General features: G+C 41.0%; 2 protein-coding genes across 7 annotated transcripts; both read right to left on the bottom strand.

Moving 5' to 3' along the window:
• Positions 1–33: 33 nt before the first annotated feature.
• taf1 (TAF1 RNA polymerase II, TATA box binding protein (TBP)-associated factor) lies at positions 34–15,225 on the bottom strand. 5 transcript variants are annotated; one of them, XM_014333508.2, is made up of 41 exons: positions 14,914–15,225; positions 14,434–14,548; positions 14,186–14,309; positions 13,999–14,115; positions 12,893–13,012; positions 12,474–12,718; positions 12,164–12,379; positions 11,822–12,064; positions 11,513–11,741; positions 11,229–11,336; positions 10,981–11,148; positions 10,750–10,877; positions 10,424–10,531; positions 10,167–10,340; positions 9,888–10,061; positions 9,632–9,736; positions 9,332–9,532; positions 9,106–9,247; positions 8,770–8,900; positions 8,612–8,692; positions 8,378–8,527; positions 8,170–8,289; positions 7,837–8,012; positions 7,516–7,745; positions 7,214–7,421; positions 6,601–6,772; positions 6,215–6,426; positions 6,010–6,118; positions 4,760–4,858; positions 4,493–4,670; positions 4,324–4,391; positions 4,115–4,237; positions 3,927–4,019; positions 3,742–3,826; positions 3,584–3,651; positions 2,719–2,835; positions 2,346–2,453; positions 1,903–1,998; positions 1,580–1,805; positions 1,297–1,468; positions 34–1,060 (listed from the first exon to the last, which is right to left on the bottom strand). In XM_014333508.2, the coding sequence occupies exons 2-41, from the start codon at positions 14,545–14,547 to the stop codon at positions 841–843; spliced, it is 5,958 nt and encodes a 1,985-aa protein (XP_014188994.1). In that variant the 5' UTR covers position 14,548; positions 14,914–15,225; the 3' UTR covers positions 34–840. The 5 variants fall into 5 exon arrangements, with proteins under 5 accessions (XP_014188994.1, XP_014188996.1, XP_014188995.1 ...); XM_014333510.2 differs by having other exon boundaries at positions 6,607–6,772; XM_014333509.2 differs by having other exon boundaries at positions 12,474–12,715.
• Positions 15,226–16,331: 1,106 nt separating this feature from the next.
• fam76b (family with sequence similarity 76 member B) lies at positions 16,332–21,374 on the bottom strand. Of its 2 annotated transcripts, none has more exons than XM_042220832.1 (10): positions 20,833–21,374; positions 19,407–19,471; positions 19,244–19,298; positions 18,905–19,060; positions 18,642–18,826; positions 18,475–18,525; positions 18,317–18,394; positions 18,079–18,211; positions 17,893–17,994; positions 16,332–17,510 (listed from the first exon to the last, which is right to left on the bottom strand). In XM_042220832.1, exons 1-10 carry the CDS (start codon positions 20,917–20,919, stop codon positions 17,421–17,423), a joined length of 1,002 nt encoding a protein of 333 aa, XP_042076766.1. In that variant the 5' UTR covers positions 20,920–21,374; the 3' UTR covers positions 16,332–17,420. The 2 variants fall into 2 exon arrangements, with proteins under 2 accessions (XP_042076766.1, XP_005922145.1); XM_005922083.3 differs by having other exon boundaries at positions 18,079–18,214; positions 20,833–21,373.
• Positions 21,375–22,778: the final 1,404 nt, after the last annotated feature.

Below are 22,778 nucleotides of genomic sequence, written 5' to 3'. Positions count from 1 at the left end.
TTTGAGAAAAATGAAATGCATACAGAAGTGTAATTATTTGATCAGCTTGCGCTTGTTTTATTTATAATTGTTTTTTGTTGGTGTGTCAAAATATCTACAACAATTTTCCAACTGTAACCACAGTCATTAAAGTCCTGTCATATTCCACCTCAATGATTACTTTCCATCGCTTTTACTTTATGTTTGATGATAAATGACTAGTGGATTGGACAAATATTAACACGAGTTAAATATTAACATATCAAAAGGGAAGTTGAACTGCATGGATCTGAATCCCTCTCAATCACTTCTTACTGGAATTATGTTCATTCAATAAGCAAAACTGAGAAAGAGGAGCTGCAGCTTATTTAGTATTAGAAAAAAAACAAAGAAAATTGTGTCTTCATTTTTTTTCTTCCTTTATTGTGAATTTGGGATATTGTGGAAGCTCTTCCCCACCAACTGAAAGAAACCCCAAACACTTTTTGCTTGGCAAAATTTTTTGGTTGACCTCAAAATGGATTATTATCGCATATTAACTCAAACCTCTGATTAAGTCAACTCTCTAAAGTAACTAACTTTTGACTGACAGGTGGTAAAAAATGTTTATTTTTTGAGTGATGGAAAGAAGCTTCCATAACATTTAACTGAAGCAAAATGGGATAAAACAAAGAAACCATATATAAAAAGACAAACTGAAATTTACAAGGTGCAGTTTTTTTTCTACAATTGGTTTAACACGGTCATTTACAAAATAACACTGTACACATATTTACCTAAGATCTCATTTCCTCATTTTTAAAACTGTTTCAGTTTTCATGATTCTGGAGCAAAAGAAGCAGAAGAAGAAATCGAAAGAAGCTAATTGTCAGAGTCCATGTCGCTCTCGCCCCCAATAGATCTGAACTCTTCGCTCTCTTCATCTTCGCTGAGCTGGACCTGAGAGAGCACAGCTGGGCCTCTCCTCCGTGCCTCGTCTTCTTCGTCTTCCTCCTCCTCGCTGATGCCGTATTCTTCTCCATTTCCCAAACTAGATGGCTGCATCTGACTCTGACTCTCCATCTCCTCGTAGCTGCCGTAGCTGAGATGAAAACCAAGGAAAGAGATTTTAAAATAACATCAAGACATGGAATGATTCAGTGGTACAGATATGCATACGATAAAACTATTTAAATACTTCATGACAATGAAAATTAAGCTTTAAATGTCATTTTTTCCCCTCATTAAAATCCTCATTTCCAGATGCACTTTTGTGATAAGGAGACTGCCATCATTTACATTCTTATGTTTTCACTGTGGTCAGTTGGTCTGCTGTACCTGACATTGCTGTCTTCCATGTGTGGCCCATCAGGCCCATCCCCTTCGTATGACATCATACTTTCGTCCTGCTCCATGCCCATGCGGGCCGTCTCCTGAGTTCTCCGTGGAGGCGCAGGTCGCACATCAACCTCTCTGTCCGAGTCGCTGCCGCTCTCCGATAGTTGTATGGCTGGAGGGTGAGACGCATTTCATCAGGACATTTTACAAGAGAAAAGACATTCTGTGTCCACCAGATTTTGCTATTTAGATTCTGAACGTTGGAGAATAATTGTGAACCTACAAGAGAACGGGTTGTCACCCTCCTCTTCGCTGGCATCATCCTCTACGTCCGACATGAGCAGATCCTGATAGAGCACGCTAGCTTGAGCTGGGCGATTAGATCTTCCGTCGCCCTCCTCTTCCTCCTCCTCTTCCTCGTCATCCTGGTCATGCACCCGCCTGCGAGGAGGTAGCAACAACTCCTCGTCATCGTCCTCGTACTCCTGATCTCCTTCTGCATCCTCTGCCTTCAGACACAGGTCACAAAAACATGAGGTAAATAAGAACGGAGGCAGTTTACATCTGTGTGTATGTGCTCAGTATCAGTAAATCTGTATTTCTTACAGGAGCAGGAGTCTTGGGTTTGCCATCGTCATCCTCATCAAAGCCTTCAATATCCACATCAGACTCTTCTTCCCCTGGTCTTCTGCTGTGCCGTCCCTGAGAGGTAGAATGAAAAGGGTCAGGAAACAAACTTGTCTAAAAGATGGCCTGTCACTGTTTACTGTGGTGTTTACTGTTGACATTTTCACATGTGATCTCTGGACAATGTCTGCAGAATCAGGTCAAAGTGCAGTATGAATTTGCCCCTTTGCCTCAATCAGACAGGTCTGCAGTACTTGAGTAAAAACAGCCACACAGACAGGTAACAAATCAAGGGTGAAAAAAAAACTGTCACCTGTGTGGAAGGTGGTACAACAGAAATGCCTACTGAAGCGGGATGCTTTGAGGATAGATACAAGAGGGGTGGGCATGTGGCTGCAAGACTTATTTCTGTCTCTCCATACCTGCCCCCCTCTCTTCTCTGGACCACCCACTAGAGGTCCTTCAGAGAAAAGGCTGCTGGGCTCTCTGGGCAGACTCCCCGAAGCCCCGCTGTCAAACAAATCAGCAGGCTGGCCAACACCGCACAGAGACACGGACAAAGAGACACGGCAAAGAGGGCAGGAACGAAGGAGAAGAACAGGTTGGGAAAAAGAAGACACTACGGTAAAGAAACTAGATTGTACAAATGAAATGTGAAAGTCTGGAAAGGAGAGTTAGTGCAAAGAACAAGTGAAGGAGAAGCAATACAAGGAGTGGCAAGGAAGCTACTGCACGCACAAAAGTTTAGAGTACTTGGTTTGGCCTAAAGGAACTAGGCCCTGGATGCTGTCTTACCTGAGGTGTGTATGGCCCAGGCGTCATTGGCTCCAGACTCTCTAGGTCTGCTGCATCTAGAGCTGCCTCTTTAGCAGTAGAGATGTCTTTCTCCAATTGAGTCAAGTGCTCATCATACTGCAAACACAATAAATGGTGACTATTTCTAAAGCGGTTGTTTTTTTTCTCTTCTTGTTTAGATGTGTTAAAAATACATTACAAGCAACACAATTCTGTAATTACTCCAAATATTTCACAGTCTGATTTTACACACCCGGGTTTCACATTTCCACTCTGTGTCAATGCAACATTTTTAAAACTACGAGTCAAACTGCCTTTGATTTGCTCCTAACTTTGCTTTGAAACTGCTCAATCAAACTCAGCCTTATTTAACTTCAAAAGGGCAAAGTAAGGGTGTTTTCACACCTGTAGTGTTTAGCTAGTTTAAATTAAACTGGTTTGTTTTCCACTTTGGTGCAGTTTGATTGTGCGGATGTGAACACAGTAATTGCACTCAGGTGTGGAGTTCCAAATGAACTCCAGAGAAGCTTGTTTGGCAACCTCAATCTGACCCAACTACAAGGTGCACGTTGCAAAAGCTGAGCTAAAAAACACTTCCTGTAGCCATGTATGCTTTGTATTCTGGGCTACTATAGATGTGCGAAAGTCTGTATGGCCTAGCAACTAGCTGCGAAATGACACAGCACCTGGATAAACGTGCTCCCAGCCCAGACACATTTGGCCATAAAGCAGACTGAAAATTGTCATGTGGTTTGTAGTGACACATTTTACTTTGCTTGGAGTTCATCTGAATTTTTCTCAGTGTGAACAGCTCCAGTATAAACAAACTACAGGTGTGAAAACACCCTAAGAATCTTCTACACACCTCTGCCAAAGTCTGCTTGCACACATTAACAATCTCGAGAGCTGTCTTGGTGTAAGGACTGTCTGAACCTGTCAAAGACACACAAGATGGTCAAGTTAGTCAAACTTCTTTTAAGAGAAATTAAATGCTGAGGTAAAATGATCCATAAAAGCATTTACCATTATACTTGATGCTGTTGGTGTGGATGAGACTGACATCTGAAAGGAATGTCTCTCGGTTCTGATATTTATGTTTGGAGATGTTCTGTTGAAATTAAACACAGACACACAAACAGGGTGTTTCTTCATGCTGCTGCCAATATTAAATGACTCTAGGTAAGCCTGACATCCTGTTAGCCTCTCACCTTGCGGATATTCTCCAGATCCATGGGGTTCACAATAACTTTATAATAATCCGGCACAAACTTTTTGTTGACGGGATGGTGAAATGGCCACGACTACAAAGAGGGGAAGAGTGGAAGAACGAGCCTTAGATTATTATCCGATTCTATACTGATCACTGTTCTCAAACCGACTGAAGGAGGTGACTTACATCAGGAACCACCATCATTTTCTGGGTTACAATGTTGTCCAAGATGAAGGAGAAGGCCACCTGATCATCATCGTCTAGCAGAGGGTTGATGGCTTTCTCGAGCCTCACCAGCCTGTCCTCCTTCTGCAAACACACACAGATTTGACAGTTGATGAGGAACTAATTTGGTGTGAGACCAAATCATGGCAATGATGTTTACATCCACTCACCTCTTTCAGTTTAGCATCACACAGATCCAGCATGGACTGTGCAACTTGTGTTATTGGATGTTTTGCCCCTGGTGAGACAAAAACAGAAAGCCATCTCAACAAACTGATGAAGGTTTGAAATCTCACTGAAACCACGCTGAGTCTGTTAAGCGTGTTCCTGTAACTCTACCATTGTAGGTGGCACTGTTTTTGACAATAAGCTCCACTGCTTCACGGAACTCCTCCCTCGACGGGTACATCCGCTTGCGCACATTCTCCCTTAGTGTCTGCAGGTCCATGGGCCGCGTGATGATCTTATAGTAGTCCTTCACAACTTTGGCATTGACTGGCGTGTGGAACGGGTATGTCTACAATGAAGAGGTAGATGTAATAAAGGTGAAGCTGGATAGGAACAAAGAACAGAATTTTAAGTGAACGTGTTGTAGACGCCTCTTACATTGGGGTGATCCCGCATGTCATTGATGATGCTTTCTAGCACAGAGGACAAGGTCACCATGGGGTCTGTGCGCCTGCGGTGGATGGCCTTGTGTGGTTTCTGAAAAAAAAAAAAGAAAAAAAAAAAAGACTTAAATCATCTATTAAAGTGACCCTCACCTTCAATCCAGTGAAATTCAGATCATTTTACAATTGTATTCACTTATAACGCCCTTAAACAGTGATGTCAAACTCATTTTACATTGTGGGCCAATACAGACTACTTTGATCTTAAGTGGGCTGGACCAGGGAAATTTTACACACTATAAATGTGTAATATTACAGAAAGGTTTTTGTAGTTCATTACCCAGACTGTCCTGTAATTATAAAATAAAAAGACTTTGTTAATTCAAAGATAATGTATTGTTTTTCTGTGAACCCACTGTAAAAAAAGAAAATTAATAAATTATATACAGATGGTGAAAAAACAGGAATGTTCTGTCATTTAATTGTTTATCTATTACTTTGCTCTAGTATGAATGGGAATTGAGGGGGCTTCTTTATCAAAAGAGAGGCTCTAAAACTTATTAAATAATAGATAAAAGCTCAAAATCTATGCATCCTTCACATTTACCAGCGTCGTCCAGTTGGCCAGATTGAAGTCTTTGCCGGGCTAATTCTGGCCCCGAGCCTTATGTTTGACACCCCTGTCCTATAAAGAAGGCCTGCTGAGTCCTTGTAACAGCAGCCAGCCTCTCTGATCATCTGTTCAAGTGTTCCACACTCTTATTTTAAATCCAGTGGAAACCACTCTTTTCAACCTGTAGCTCCTAAACTTTACACCAGCATTCCCCAAGACCCTTTCACACAGGAAATAGCATGCACACAGGTGGCATACACTGTGTTAACTGCTAGGTCGAGCAAATGACCCAAATTTCTGTTGCTCTGGCCGGTGCACCCTGCTTGACTTTCTATGCTCCCCAGTTGGCGCACAAATTTTTTTATTGAGTGGCACAAACCGTAGAAAAGAATGAGTTTGCAGGGCACGCTGCTGTAAGCCTTTCGGGTCAGCTAATTAGTGGTAGCTGAAAACTCAGATCTATAGGTTAGCTTCTCCCTAGTCTTTCATACGTTATTTTGGGCTTGTGTTCACATATAATGTGTTTATGGATGTGTGTAATGTAGGAATAAATATATAAGACCTTTATTTGTAAAGTTTTTATCATCATCATCATAATGTTGTATGGCAACAATCTGTATAAGGATGCTTACATTGAGATAGTCACAATGGACTGCACTGCCTACACGTCTCTTCTTCTTTGCTGGTAGCTGTTGTTTGGGGAACTTGAGCACCAAAGACTTTCTGCGCACTTCATCAGCGCTGTAACAAATTAGACAGATCCATTTATTGTAAATGTAGCAAATGAGTAAAACATAGTTTGCAAAACATGGGAAATTTAAATCTAATTTTTTATACCTTTCAATGAGCTGTTTGCCCAGCACAATCTTGGTGCCCTCCACTTTAATCAGTTCCTCATTGTCATTGTGGATGACTGTCTTTTCCAGCTCCTCCTCCTGCTCCTCTGTCATGGCGACTGGGTTGGAGGGTGGGGCATTGGTTTGATAGTAAAGTGGGCAGAACTTGTTTGTTCTCATGTGTCCAATGGCGCCACATGCACCGCACTTTAGCTAGGGAAAAGAGGAAAACATTAAGGAACACGAGGATAATCTAGCAGGGCTATATTATAAGAAGAAGAACTGTTCAAGGCAAACTGGCTGTAGGTTTTGAATTTTGTGCATTACCATGAAGCTTGTGAGGAAAAAGTGAAAGAAAGGCATATAGTACTGAATCGGCAAGCTTACTTTTACCTTGAGGTCTGGTCTCTCTTTGACCTTCTTGGTCTTCTTCTCTGGAGGCCCCTTGATCTTATCCTTCTCCTGGTTTCTCTTCAACCTCCTCAGCTGCTCCTGAATACGCCGGCGCTCCTTCCGCATCTCTTCTCTGTGCTGCTCATCAAAGAGGGCAAATTTTCGTCTGCAAAAAGATTTAAAGAAGAAAAACGAGGACCTTTAACATTCACAGGTTTACAAAAAGAGGTCTGAGTTAAGTGACAGTCCATTTTTTTCCTTCTTAGTAATTTAATCCATACCCATGAATTAGATTAATCCTCTGGTTACACCATACAACACCAACAAGAAAAGGTTTCTGCATATTTAACAGATGTATCAAAAAATATTAAAACTAATTTGAATTTTAAACAAAGTCGCGAAAAGGTTGTGAGTCATAATCACTGGTATCACTGGTTTCTGTGCGTTAACCACAGCTCTATAAACATAGACTTTGCTGAGTCAAAATTACTTTATTTTAACTGTTACATAATAGCACCAATAAATACAGAACCAGTCCGATGGGATACTTCCAAGAACCAAATAATTATTTTTTAATTAAACTGACTTTAATTACAGTCACACTCACATGAATTCATCATCCTTGGTGGTTCTGATCCTGGTGTAGGCGTCGATGACTGCAGCTTTACGCACAGTTTCACAGCGCACATACTCTTTGCCGTCTTCATCTCTGAAGGTGCGATAGATCTTGAGTCGGCGTCCCGTGGCCGAGGAGTTCAGGCTGGTGACGGAGGATGTGTCATCATCTTTGTGGGAGCTGGTGGACAAGGAACTGGCTATAGAGTGAAGAGAAGTAAAGTTCACAGTTATATACTCAATTTTTTGTCCTTAACATTAAGACTGTGTTTAATATCACAAAAGGACATTTACATATTCCTTTGCGCCGCTCCTTGCGCCCCTTGTCACGATCGCTCTCTTCACCCATCAGCATCCTCTGCAGCTCCTTCCTCTCCTGCTCTTCCCTCTCACGGGAAAGTTGGGTGCTGGTCTTCTTGTTCTGCAGCATGTTCTCAATGTTCTTACCCATCTCCTCAAAGTCACTATCCTCTGCTGAACTGCTGTCTGTGTCTGTTGAGAGCACCTCTGTAGACTCCAACACTCTGAGGTGGGGGTGCAATAAGATACAGAAGTTAAAGTGTGCAGAGGCAGGATCCTGAATAAAACACTCATAATGCTGTACTGGAAACTCACTTGTTCTGCAAGTCAAAGATCCTTTGGCACTCTTCCTTGTAACGCTCCTGGTGTTCAGCAACAGAAAAACGAGAGCCTCTGGCAAACTTACTCATGGGTCCCTCGCCTGAGCGTGCCTGCTCTGTGGACATGGTCCTGACCACGTCAATAACTTCCCAACGTGACAGTTTCTTGATCTGACACACAGACAAAAACAGGATCACTTTAGAACCTTTAAAAATAATCTTAAAACTAAAGCCTTTTCTGTGTTTCTGTGTGATCAAACCTAATCAGGAAAAAGTTTGACAATGTCTCGCATCTCTTTAAAGTGCTTGAACATCACCCTGGTCTCACCTCCTCCTCTGGCACACCAAACTTGCGCAGCAGCTGCTTGGCATTCTTCAGTGAGAGCCTCCTCAGATCAGCATCTGTCCCTGTGACTGTCTTCTTCACTGGTTGTGGCTCTTTGTCATCCTGCAAAATCACCAGAAACAAACTTGTCAGCATTACATGTCATATAAGTAACGCTGAGGCGGCAGAATTTGACTTCAGACACTCAGACCTTCTGTTGAGTGGGCTTGTTGGGCACTTTCACATAGGAGAAACCTTCTCCACAGCCTGTGGGATCAGCCACACCTGTAACCTCTAACAGGCACTTTCCCTTCATGGCAGAAATGAAGGCTCTGGTTGTGTTCCAAGGAGCTGTCCGCACCTGCAGGGTGACACAGAGTCAGCATGGAGTCATCTCAAGTCTGTATTAGTTAACTTTATTGTGAGGAAGAGTTTCAGTTGATACCTCATCATCAATCTTCATTTGAAAGTCCTCTTCATTCTCTTCCTCTGGAGCAAAGAAGGATTTCTCACCATATCCGGCATCCTTAAGGGGTGAAAAAACTTGATGAAACAGACACTAAATAAATACAAATGAAGATACATGCAGGTAATAGCTGTTACCTTCAGCCTTTGCTCTGCTACCAGCATGCTGTAATAAGCGCAACACTGCTCCGGAGAAACCATGGCCCTGATCTCTTCTTCTGTTGGCAGTCTGAAATCAGGCTTCAGCACCCACCAGTTTGAGTCCATTCCTGCCATGAGGACAAGCACACAAATCATTTCATCACTCTGTCATTTCAAGGCGCACATACACACACGCGCACTGCTGACCCCATGCAACTTCAAAGTGCACAGAATCTTTTTATGCCCCAAATATTTCCCCGACTCAACACAAGTTAGTCTAATCCATGATGATCATCACTAAACAATCGACACAGTCAAACGTGTGAAGTCTACCTGTGCGTTTGAAGTCAGCACACAGTTTAAGTCGCTTCCTGATGCTGCTTTCTGAGTGTGAGGGGAAAGCTTTTTTTATATCCTCCATGCGGATTCTCCGCGGCCGGTCCTTACTCTTCCAGAACAAGCGATAAATGAACACCTGCAGAACACAGAAGTGATAGGTCAGCTATGTGCAGACAACAGCCGAGCTCTAAATAAAAAAGAAATATATAAATAAAAATACCTGAAGGAAGTCTCTGATGTGAGTATTGGCTCGTTTGGAGTTCGGCCCTGGAACTTCAAACAATGGGCACTCCTGACCAACTACAAAAATGTCCACAATCTCTCTAATGTAGTAGCCGTGTCGTGTTCGTATAACCAAGAAATCAGTCTCGGGCATCTTGTGAAGGTAGATTGGAGCACGGAAGAGGTTGTTCTCGAAAGCCTGAGGAAAAGGCACACCATCATACAGTTTGCCATGATCACAGAACAGAGATTTTATATATATGCACAGATCTGGTTATTTCGCTGATACGGTGCTGACCTGAAGAAGTTGTCCGGGATGCAGAGAACCCAGGAAAGGGGATGTGTGACAGTACACAGTCTCTCCATATTTACAATCGGGTGCTCCAGGATCTTTTCCAGGTTTCTGAAAAGCACAGTAACAGTGTCATAATATTGAGTGAGAAATAACAATTTGATGATCTGGTGAATTTCATCGTGTTTTAAAAATCACTTTTCTCAGCAGTGCAGAACATAAGTGCAAAGTTAGTACAATACAAATCCAATGTCAAGCTCACTCTTTTGTAGTAGTTCTTGATTTTGGTTGCCATGCCAACTTGCATGATGAGAGGGGCGTATTCTTCACTGTATTCAGCGAGAATCAGATCTCCGTCTTTGCCTGTCAAGTCCTGCGGGGTCCGCATGAAGAACATGTCTCCACCTCCTGCTGCCTGCCGCTCTTGTTCTCGCATCTATAAAAGATTATATATTCAGTACACATCAACACTAAAATGACAACATTTAAACACTACATATTTATCTCTACACTCACAGTGTAATAGTGCTTGAGGACATACCTTGGCCTTCTTCTTTATGTGTTTGAGCAGAGGCTGAGCAGGATGTGGACCCGGCTGAGCCACAGCTCCAAATGAGTACTTCTTCAGAGTTGGACGATGGAACTGGCGAAGCTTCATGGGTCCCATGTGAGTGGGAAAGAAGGGCTGCCGCAGCTCCAGGGCTGGGATGGAGTGCTGTCAACAAGACAAAAAGTTTTCATATTACACAACACAATTTGTTTTAAGCTTTATATTCACTGTTATAAACTACCATTTACCTGAATGATGTTGCCACCAAAGGTTCCCCTCAGGCCTTGCTGTTTGGGGTAATAGAACTCGTCATTGGACAGATTCCAGGGGTCTTTGACCTCAGGTTGGGACATGTTCTGTGTTGAGAGAAAGCATACATAGCACTCAAAGTGCTGCTATTCTATAATTCCAATTTTTTAAGTGTAAAAATGTTCCTGAGTATTTCCGTTTTACAGTCGTGCTTTTTTTATGTAGCCCTTTTTATTCCCTCTTAGATATTTTCACCTTTTTCTTCAAACAAACCACATCTCCAGTACAAATCAGCACCAAATTATCAAGATTGCCTTTCCCATACCTGCTGTGGCTCATCTTTTATCACGCCCGTTTTCCCCAGCAGGATGCGGCTCTTCTTGATTGCAGTTTCCTTCTTATTCTCTTTTGATGGCGAGTGGGAGGTAGTCTCCTCCTTTTCATCAGGAATTTCTTCAAGTGAGAGCAGCATAACACAGATTTAATTAAAAAAAAAAAGCCTAAAACAAGTGAAAACATAACAGAAGAAGTGGCAGATAAAGATTTTTGACTATACCTAGAATTATATTCTCATCATTGGGATCCAGTGTAAGAACAGGTGGGTCAAGCATGTGATCCATCTCTTGGTCATCCCAGATAATGTTGTCTTCCCAGCGTCCGTATACCAACTCTTCATTATCAATAGGAAAAATGGAGAACCAAAGACAGTCTTCGTCCTGGGAGGCTGTAATGGGTCAAAAACAAACAGTGAGAAATTATCTTGAAACAGGAAGGACTGAAATGTGACCAAAAGCGTAAACTGACCTTGATTATCGTGGCTGTTTTTGTCCCGCTTCGAACCAGAAATCGAAGCAGCTTTGGGCATGGGTGGAGGTGTAGGTGGGACCAGTTGAGAATTACTTCTTGTCAGACCTTTAAAATTAAACAGATATTAGAGCTTTTTTTAAACACACTCAATATTACACCAGACTCCTCCACCATCAATTATCAATGTTCGTACAACAATAGCACACCACAGTACTGTATTCTGCTAGCATTAAAAAAAAGACCCACAAAGATTTACTTCTGAATTTTTCCAGCTATCTTACCCTGCTGTGCGTTGTAAGCATTGGCATTACGGGTCATGCTAGAGGGTAGCCATCCTGCAAGACTGGCTCGCTGAGTCTTGGTACCCTTGTGTTTCACGTCCTCCCCGTTCCAAATTATATCATCCTCCCATTGCAGCTGAGTCACCATGAGGAAGAGTTCATTTTCCAAAGCTTTTCTGTCTTTATCTTCATCACCATCGACAATGTCATTGTCCTCCTGCATCTGGACCTATGGATATATTTCACAACTTTAGCAGGATGATCAGTATCATTTACCTCCTTTTGCTAGAGATGTCTGTATCTGCATACCTCTTGAGAAGTCTCTGTAATTTCATTAGGCGTATCCTGCTTCTGAGGCTCACTAGATTGCATTTCCTTAAGCTTGAACCCATAGTTAAAATTGCTTCCATCCTCAGAGACCCCTAGCATGTCGTACCAGAGCTGGGCTGGACCATATCGCCATTCTGCTACTTTAGGCCGAGACTCTGTCTCCTTGTCCCCATCACCAGACGTTTGTGAAAACTTTGATTCTACTGGAGCCATCATGGTTATCTGGACAAAGCAAAATGAATGTAAAGTGCTGATTAACCTGACATACTGAGAAAAAACTGCTAAGAGCTGATATTACTCAAGCATGCAGCAAAGACTTACCTCATCATCAGAAAGGCACTGCTCTGGAGGAGGAGGAAGAGCGTACTCATAAACCCATCCAGATTTCTTCTCCTGGCTTTGTTCTGATGGTTCTCCTTCTGGAGGAGGTGTCCCAGGCTGATGGTCTCTATGTTTTCGCTTCTTTTTCCTGCGGGCGCTCCTCCAAACCGATGACACATTCTTTCCAGGGCCAAACAGGCGCAAGAACCGGAGCACCTGCCAGCACATTCAAGGAAATGGATTTAATGCACTCCAATTTAAAATGTTGATAAAAATGAACCTTAAGTATGTGTAAATAAAGATGCTGTACCTTTCCAGGCCTAAACTCTGGGAAGAGCTCTGTGACACCTGGCAACGCTTTGGCAGCATCTTTCTGCATGATGCCAGCCAGAGGGAGTGTGAGAATGTCCGCAGAACCACCGGCCCCTGAACCCTGACAAGGACGGTCGGTTTCTGACTCAGAGTCTGAGGAGCTGCTGAAGTCAATCTTATCTGCTGTAGAGGATGGTGCGATGATGGAAGGCAGGATGATGCCATCCCCATCTTCCCCAACTGCTGCAGGTGACAGTAATAAATCAATGGAGCAGTAAAGGTCATCAAAGTTTGTGTTGAAAATTATTTGATCAAAATAAACATGTATTGCAATTTAATTTAATACATTCTGCGAGAAAGACTAATCCAAACCCAATTAAACTTTTACGAAGTAATCACAAGCAACTATGTACTTGCCATTTGTGCTCTGAGTGGAGGGTTCCTCTTTCTTAGATGTAGGAAGAGTTGGTGGTGGTGGAGGGGGCATGAGCTTAGAGTCAATATCCTCACAATCAGCATCATAGTCATCCTCATCGTCTAGGAATAAAGAGTTTGAAAATATTTTTTATTAACATAGTCATGAGGAAAAACACAGGACTATGCAGCCATGTGAAAAACTAAGTACATCCTTACTGTTTCCATAGGAATTAAAAGGGTAACTGGCTGATGACTTCAGTTGTGTGTTAACACAATGCCATAATCTACCCAGGAGGGGATGTCCCAGAAAACTCACCCCAAGGTCAGACCGTGCAACACAAATGTGGAGATATTTGGCCATAATGCACAGTTCCATGTTTGGCAAAACCAAACACAGCATATTAGCACAAACACCTCATCTTGCAGTCATTAAGTCAACCGTGATCTCCTCGGTACAGCAAAATATTCCAAAGTCAAATGTGAGGCCATCTGTGTGACAGATAAAGGCTGGTCCAATAATGGCTCATGCAACAGGACAATGATCCTAACAACAGCAGCAAATCTAAAACAGAACTGTTGCAAAAAAAAAGAATCAGGGTGTTGCGAAGTCCAGAACTAAATCTAATTGAAATTCTGCAGCATGTCTGCAAACCTAAATGAACTGAAGGAACGTGCTAATGAAGACTAAACCAAAATTCCCCAACAATGATGTGAAAGACTGAAAGTCATACAGAAGATTATTATCTCAAGTTGCTGCTGCTAAAGGTGATTCCACAAGCCACTGAAACATGAGGTGTACTTAATTACACAGACTTTATGTAGTCCTGTGAAAACAATAATAAAAAATGTTATATAATGAAAAAAAAAACCCTAAACATAAGTTAACAAACCTTTACCTGTGTAAGTGTTAGAAAAATCTAATATCCGGATTGTTTTTTCAAAGACTGTATCCACCTTAAGGATCTTAAAATGTCATAAAATCCTCAACTGACATAAAATGTTCAAAAGATTTGTTTTAACTGATCATCTACTGACAAAGTACAAACAATACCAGCCTCATTGTCTCCACAGTTAAGCATTGTAAGAGCTGTAACATTGCTGATCACCTGTTTTCCTGCTGGGCTGCAGAGACCCCATGGCCTGACGGTACTTCTTTGTCTCATCCTCAGCAACTTCACTGATGTCAGAATAATCAACTGCATCCTCAGTGCTCTTCACCCAACCTGGAGAAGGTCAATTATTTTAAACTTTGCACAATACTGCTCCTAATTTGCTTCATATATGTGACCTCACCTTCCGCATCCACGCTGGTAGGGTCTCTGTTTTCTTCCTTATCATCATCCTCATTGGCAGTGATCTCTGTAATAAGTGAGCCCAGACCCAGAGTACCCAAACCAGCTAGATGCTTTTTGGACTCCTGATATAAGGAAATGAGACAGAAACAAAACATTTCAATGAACAGTAAAAGCAGACAGCTGTTGAAGAAAATGTAAGTTTGCCAGCTAAATGTTTCTGCAGACAAACGTATCACAAACACCTACGTTATCCAAAACACTGTCATCTTCTAGCTGGCCATCTTCGTTGATGTTTCCAAAAAGGAAGCCAGTTATAGAAAAAGGGCGATCCTGATCATCGTCACTGTCCGAGTCCGACATCCTACAAGGACAACATTTAGAGTTTAAGCATTTGGACCTCCTAATTTAATTTCCTCGGTCTTCATAAACTGATTTCCGTAATTCTTTGCATTTTACTGCCAAGACGTACTATATTTATTTCAGTGTCCCTACTATTGCTTATTAGTAGCAAAACAAAAAAGCAAGATTAGAGAGTAACATCATTCAATCTGTTTTTTTGTCATTTATTTTTAAAACAAATGAGAAATGAGCTGTGACCTGAACCCTGTTAACTTTAGGTTAGCTGCGCTACAATCAAAACAAAGTTAACCTAAATATTAGTTAGCTAGCCTGAACTTATGACTGTAAAACGTGAATAAAATAAAACTCCAGTCAACTGCCACTTACCTTTCGTTGAGTTCTTTTTAGATTTTGTACGCTTTTGATTTAGCCAGCTCGATTTATCTTCTGAATGCTAATAGATGAGGCTAAGTAAGTTAGCTCATATTAGCTAGACAAAACAACTTGTAATACGGTAACTAAAATCCGTACACTTAAACATATTTTACCCTGGCCCTAGACTAACTTTACGAAGTCAAACAATAAACACTTTAACTCATTAAACGCAGTATATACATATTCGGGTAAGGGTTGTTTTTATTTGTATTACTGTAAAGCACTGCAGCGATCTGCAGACTGGACTAGCCAAACTGCGGAAAGTCCCAGTGACCCGGATGAATAACTGTGACGCATTCAGGTACTCCCTAAAACCTAGGAATTAGTGGAGTTCGCTACAAAAGGTACACTATTTTCACTAGTAATTCGCAAACGTCTGTCATTTTCTTTGCGCTTGAGTATTAAGTTACAATAAATTTAATGATATTGAATTTTTGCCCGTACTCATTCCATAAAAATAAAACGAATCAGTCTCGACTATACTTCATACTCTATTCACTACAGTTTTATGGTTTTGTGTTGTAGCCCATTTTAATCAACTAGCCAAATGCAACCATCACTCCTACATTAACTCAAAATTTGCTAAATTTATCGCAAATAACTTTAATTATATGCCCTTACAGTACACACATCTTAAAATACTTTCTGTGACATGGCGTCCCTAAAGCTGTTGGGGAATCAGTGTTTACTGAAAATCTTTCAAGAGGAATTCAAAACTTACTGGTCTTACGGTTTTCACTTTTTATTGTTCTAAAAATTAGAACTTGTGTGCACCAGATATTATTTATTTGTTCTCTATATCAGATGTCAAGTATTTGATACTACCTCTTTGCAGGTACAGTCAATTCCGGTTTAAAATAAGAAGAATCTATCAACAGAATGCGAACAGTTGCAATGACTTCACGTCAAAACTATGAATTATTTTGCGGAATTGTCAACCAAAGTTGAACCAGTGTCAGTCTGTACTTTAATTTAATTGTTGTGATGCATTAAAAGAAAAGAAAAAAGAAATATGAAAAGCAAAAACAACAACACTAATCAAACCCAGCCCATTGGTAAAAAGTTACCTGCTGGTGGTGACAGGGAGTGCATAATCACATCTGGAAGCTACTAAAAACATTACAATCTGTATATATTTTTGCTTTGACACAGATGTCATTCCTCACTCAATGGACTCAAGCATTCTTCTTTCAGCTGTTCCATCTGCCTCCATCTCACCCTATCCCTTACCATCAGGTCTAAATTCAGTATCCTTTACCCAGTATATTCACTCTCCCTCTTTTCCACATGTTCATAAAGGTAAACTACTATGCATTAATAATAGAGGCCCGCTGAGTAATAAGTAAAATAAAAAGTCAAAGAGAACACCGTAACAGTTTAGCCAGTTTTAATAGTTTTAAAACACTTGGTTTGGAAAAGTACAAAAGTGATCCTGGACACCACAGTATGAAACCAGCCCAGTAATGTAGGGTGATAGGTGTGTTTGTTTAAAAAGCATCTTCTACAGACATGTTAATTTCAACTGGCCTTACCATACACATACTGTACTCACTAAAACAGATACAAGCAATAGTTTAAATACATTGGCTGACCCCGGTGATACATTTACAAGTGACTCTTAAAAAACTAATTAAAAGAGGGGCAGGGGAAGAAAAAGTCTGACCACAAAGCCACCCGGTATCTGGCAGTAAAATCATGCAGTATTACAATCGTTCCACTAAAGAGAAACAGCAAAGCACTACAGCTGTCACACAGTGAGTAACTGGGCAGCCAAGAGACGGCCTTTCTGAGTGCTCATTGGTTGGTTTTATGTTTATGAATCGTTAACCGAGAGATTTCTCTACTGTCGAGCAGCAGCTCAGTGGTCGCCTTTCCAACGTTTGCATACATTGTAAAGTTGCACATGGTCTCCGTTAAGGAGCATCTGTCTTCCACAATCGCGTCCATTTACAAAAATATAACTAATTACTATTGAAGAAAACCCCAAAATGTGGGATATTCTCTTAGTATGTTGTGAGGAAATACAAAAAAAAAAAGCTAAGAAATACAGTTGAATAAATAAAATGCATGACATCCATAAACATTAAGTGGCTGCATTGACAACGTTCTCCACATACTGTATGCACACCATGGTTTTTGTTTTGGCCCGGCAGTGTTGGATTAAAACAAAAAAAACAAAAAACAAAAAAAAGGACTCCATCCTCCACCACATCCAAAGTCATATCCTATGATCCAGTGGAAAAGCCGCCAGAAAATATCTAAAATACATTGATTTATTTATTTAGAGAAAGAAGGATTCTTTGATTTAACATTTCACTTCCATGTACAACATGGTCTCTGGCTTTTTACCAATTTAGAAGTAGTTGATGTCGATGGCAATGAGGAAACACAGGAGAGAGACTTTCACAGTGTTACAAAAAATGAAGCCGCTCTGTGTTGTCACCCTGGCCGGCCTATTGTTAGGGTAACAATAGTGAACTTCCTGTCCGGTCAAACTTTTTTCCCTTGGAGAGGGCAGCCACTTGTTTCATCAACTCCCTGTTCTTAGCCTGTGGAAACAAAATACATAATGAGTTATAAATGTTGGCATATAGGGTTAAAAAAAAATCCAATTAGTAACATGCACACTTTTACACTGTTACACTTAGAAAATAACTATAAAGACAATTTAAGACCAAAACGTTTGATGATGATGACGGAAATGGATCAGCTGACACAGTGAACCATCCCTTTATTATCATAATATTAATCCATTATAACCTTTACATCATTGCAGAACATAATTCCCATGAATTGTTTCTCTGGTGTATCAAATGGCTACATTACCACACCTACTGGAAACAGCTGGGCAATTAAAACTGACACAGGGGAAGACTAATACTAATGAGGAGTAAGAATCTGAAACCCTCAGTGTCACACATGTATTCCTACCTGCTGTTGCTCCATAGCTTCTTTGTGTGATTTCTCCATTTGATTCATCTTCACTCTCATATTTGACTCCTGGTACTGAAAGTCTGCTTTGAGCTCTGTGAGCTACGAGAGAATTTGGTCATTAGAAATCAACCCCTCAAACAAAGCAAAGCAAAAGCAGAGGTCAGCTGAGGCAGATTAACCTACCTTTCGGTCCTTCTCAAGGATGGTCTGATCCCTCTGCTGCAGAAGTCTCTTCAGTGACATCACTTCCTCCTTCAGTTGGCTGATGAGAATGAAGTTGTCCGTTCCCCCTGAATCCATAGACTGGGTAATGGAACTACTGGAGGGAGAAGGAAATGAGCATGAAGCCAACAATGGGAACGGCATAAAGGAAAACATATGTAACCATAATATAGCACATAATGTGCTATATCTGTCGTACCTGTCCCCGTTGGATGGCTTCATCTCCAGTTTTGGTTTCTTCTTTGGAGTCTCCTTTTGGATTGAAGACGATTTATGGCTGCAGAGCAGATGAAAAAGGAAGTGTTCACTCTGGGAATAAAAACTCAATAAGAGCCTTAAATAAGAAGGCAGCTTTACCTCTGCTTCCACAGTCCCTGCTCCTGTTCAGGACTCAGGCTCCCACTCAGCCTGCAGCATATGACAGACACATAAAACATTTATGTGTTTTTTTAAACTTGAAGGGCTGACTGAGCAGCCTGGGGACAAAACATGCGAGGAAAGAGGCGATACAACAGATGACATACTTGTGGTGAGAACTGCTGTGTCTGTGTTGGTGATGGTGATGATGATGGTGCGATCTGGAGTGGTGGTCTTTCTCATTCAGGGATGAAGAGTTGGAGGAACCAAAGCCCTTCCTCTGCTCCTTGGTCTTCTGCAGGACACGGCGGTAGGAAAGCGTACAGAGCCAGCACAGAAGTTTTCCATCCACCTGAAACAGGAGGTGATATTAGCTCATAAAACTTGCTACTAAACTGTACAGTAGACTGCAAGCAATTCAGACTCTTACCTTTCTCCTCCCCTCTTCCTTACGGTCAAAGGCGCATTGCTGTTTGCATTGTTCGCAGGTCTGTGGAGGTCCATATTTCTTCTCTGAGTTAGTACAACGCTGGCACTTTGTCCCGATAAAAGCTGCAATAATGTTACAGTACTGGCAAGGTTTGGGCTGCAAAGACAAACAAACGAAACATAAATAAATAAATAAATAAATAAATAACTAAATAAATAAATAAATAAATAAATAACTAAATAAACAAATAATAATAAAAAAGAAAATGCAAAAAGTGAAGCAGGACCTAGCAAATACAGCTAGTATTACAAAAAAACCCAGGAGAAATTTGCTACTCACCGTTCCAAACTGTTTGACGTTCTGGGCACATTTCTTGCAGATTGTATTTGTTTTACTGCAAAGAATAAAGACCGGTTTCAAGCCAAAACAAGCTTCAACGAAATTCATTGAGTTGGCGTGAATGAAAGCTGAACAAACATCACTGGGAGGTGAAACATCTCACCTTTCCTGCTGAAACTCAGATCTGCAGTATGTGCACTTCACTATTGGGTGAGCGATGCGACACTCCTGCAGTACAAAAACAAAGAAATATCATTTTGTGGCACACGACTGTCTGCTGGTGAATGGTGACAAACAAACAGCACTACTGCGGTCTATTACAGTGGAAACTGCATTGCAGGTGGTGCGTATTGTGCGCTGGCTACAACATCTGTGAAAACACCAATGTAAATTTTCTCTATACAAGCCCAGCATAATGTCACAGTAGGGTTTCCCATTGACGGAAACAAAGGCATTATTAACAGAACAATCATGGTTTAACAGACTTTTTGTGACAATGTCTAGGTCTTAAAAAGATTAATTAAAAATAATCTTGAATGTATCAGTTAATCTAGTAGAGGTGGGGAGATCGATATGAACAGTGACTGGATTGACACCAAAGCCGGTATTGGTATGAGATTGATATAAGTGTTCCTTTAAGTTCAGTATGTAGCCCTCTGAATTGTGCTAAATACATTATTTTTTGGAAATGGAAAAAATATACCTCAAACATGCACAGTGAAAAATGTCTGAGCCTTTTTGTGTTGACTGTCATATCTATGTTACTCATATCCTGTTGTTTAAATGTGCTATAGAAGTTGACCCAAAGTGCTTTACAGACAGGCACATTTATATCCCAGCTCTACAAAAGACCAAGTTTCAAAATCCACGAACAGCTGAAAGTTATGTTTTATTGTGTTAACTAATTATTGTGAACAGTAAAAACGGTGATTTAGTGTTCCTTAAAATTTGTTCAGAATTAGCCAAGTGAAGACTACTCATCTCATAAATCACGACACACTGCTCTTTCCTACATAAGCTACCTTTACAGGTTAGAAGTAACGGTACTGGTATCGGCCATGCTGGCTCTATATTTGGTTGGTATCGCACGGCACTAATGCAAAGAAAAGCCATGGCCTATGGAAGAAAACACCTAAAGGAAAAATCAGCCAGGTTTGCTTCAAGGTTTTCTCCATTTAAATATTTTTTTCCTTTGCCAATAAACGAACTCTGCTCCTCAGGTACAAACGAGAAAGACTACCAAACATGTAATCTACATTTTTTTTTAATTTACCGGGAACAAATATTCAACAGGTAAACATGTGGTATGGTTGTGTTGTTGCGCTTTAAATAAAGAGCACGATGTACAGAAGTGATCTAAACATGGTTACGTTAATACGGTTGCCTTCCAACTTGTTACATAATGTGAGCCTGTCTAACCTGCTACTTGTTGTAGCACCGTAACACCCCAGCGGCAAAAAAAAAAAAAAAACAACAAACAAAAAACACCCGCACACTGCTTCACTCTTTCGTGTCGTGATTGTTTGATGATTCTTGTTTGCAAGCAGACTCTCTCTCTCTCTCTCTCACTCACACATACACTCCCAAACCTTGCACAGCTGCTGGCCCTGCGACAGCTCCTCGAAGGGGTACCGCTGGTTACACTTCGTACAGGCGTACAATGCCGTAGTTGCCATTCTCGCCCAACTAAAGCCAACGAGCTAGAAGCGGATAGCGGAGTCCAGCGGTAAAGCGATTAACAGCGCGGTTTCCTTTCCTTTCTAACCGCTCGCTAACTGACAACCAGGAGCACACACCGTGTTGGCATCCAGCGTTAGCTAACGTTAGCTAGCTTGGCTATGTAACGTACAGCAACACAGAAATAGCCTAGCTGGAGGAAGCAGGCGAAGAACAATAAACTCCAAATATCTGCGATCTTGCACTGCTCATACGTTTTCCAGCCAAGCTAACTTGTCAGCAGTCGTTAGTTATGCTGACACATAAGCAATCCATTAACAGCAATCTGGCGATTTGTATTAAGTTTCCGCTGTTCTCGCCAAGAAAGGTGTTTTTCCTTGTGTTTTCCTTCTCTCTTTTTGTATAAACGCCGTCGTCGTCATGTAACCGGAAGCGGCCGACAGCTCCCGAAGAAGAAAGGAAACCTATCGCGACACAACAGCCGTACGCGGGATTTAAGTTTGAAATCTGCAGAGCCAATCACGTGCCAGGATTCAGTTAACACGTTTTCGTCTTCTCACACGCTACACCCGGAGTGCAATGGAAATATAATTTTTAAACAAAGAATGGTATTTTTCAAAGAGTGATTCAATAATAATGTTGTCTTATTCGATCCAATAGCCACTGTGTATGTTTAGCTATCAGGAACCTAAACAGTATCTGATACCTGTACTTCTAAACAGTTTTCCAGTCTTTCTATCCCAGACAGATGTCTCTATTCTGTTTAAAATAACTATTTCAGGTTTTTTGTATATATGCAAGTTGAACTACTGAAACTCAGTAGTTTGTATGGCCCCAAAAAAGGTTGCAATCATGCCCGACAACATCGGGGCATGCCGCTAATGAGACAATGGATAGAGTCTTGGAGGTGCAAACTGACAGCAGTTTGCACCTCACACTGTCAGTAGTCTGATGGACTAAAACTTAAAATCCCAGAAGTGTGCTGTTTGATTTATGTGGATTGGATTAGATGTGGACTGAATTTAGGTCAGGTGAGCATGAGGACCAGTCAATCATATTTATTCCGTCATTCTCCAGGAACTGCCTGCATACTTTTGCCACATGAGGCTGGGCATTGTTGTGCACCAATAAGAACTGAGGACCCACTGCAGCAGTGTACGGCCTGAACCTGCATCCTGGTACCTAATGGTAGTCAGGATGCTGTTGCCTAGCCTGCAGAGGCCTGTGTATCTTTTCATGAATTATCCTCACAAGACCATCACTAATCCACCACCAAACTGGTCATACTAATTGATATTACAGGCAGCATAACATTCATAACGTCCATGCTGGAAGAGTTGCAAAATATAAAACTAGTGAAAAAAAAAGTCAATGCCCTCCACTTATAAAACCATTCCTGTTTGCAAACATAAATGGAAATACAGTATATCCAGTAGCAAGCTTGACTGATAGGGTTTCATTACATATTATTCTTTTCAGCTATGCTTTTACTGCATTGGCAGTGTATTTGGGATCATTGTCACGTTGAGAAATTAAGCTGTTGCCAAACGGATCCTTTCCAGTCACTGGATGTGATTCAGTCACAAACCAAAACAAAACCAATTTTAAAACGCTAATCTTAAACTCTATATCCTAAGTAAACAACTGAAAAAACACAAATATGTCAGAACTGTGGTCCCATTTCATTGTTTATTTATTTCTTATTACTGTTTTGTTAGTTTATCTCTTCCATGTTTTTTCCTCTCATAAATTTAATTACCCACTGTGCAGTTAGCAAAATCAGTGTTGTGGGTACTGACTTTTACCTTCTGTATGTTCAATATGTTACAGTGCTCAGTCAACATAACAAGTTGATTAC

The sequence above is a fragment of the Haplochromis burtoni genome, unplaced genomic scaffold (genome assembly GCF_018398535.1).
Source record: "Haplochromis burtoni strain Fernald_Lab_line unplaced genomic scaffold, NCSU_Asbu1 Contig_56, whole genome shotgun sequence".
Lineage (NCBI taxonomy): Eukaryota > Metazoa > Chordata > Actinopteri > Cichliformes > Cichlidae > Haplochromis > Haplochromis burtoni.
Note: the sequence above shows the minus strand (reverse complement) of the source record. Positions and strands in the feature narration are given on the sequence as shown.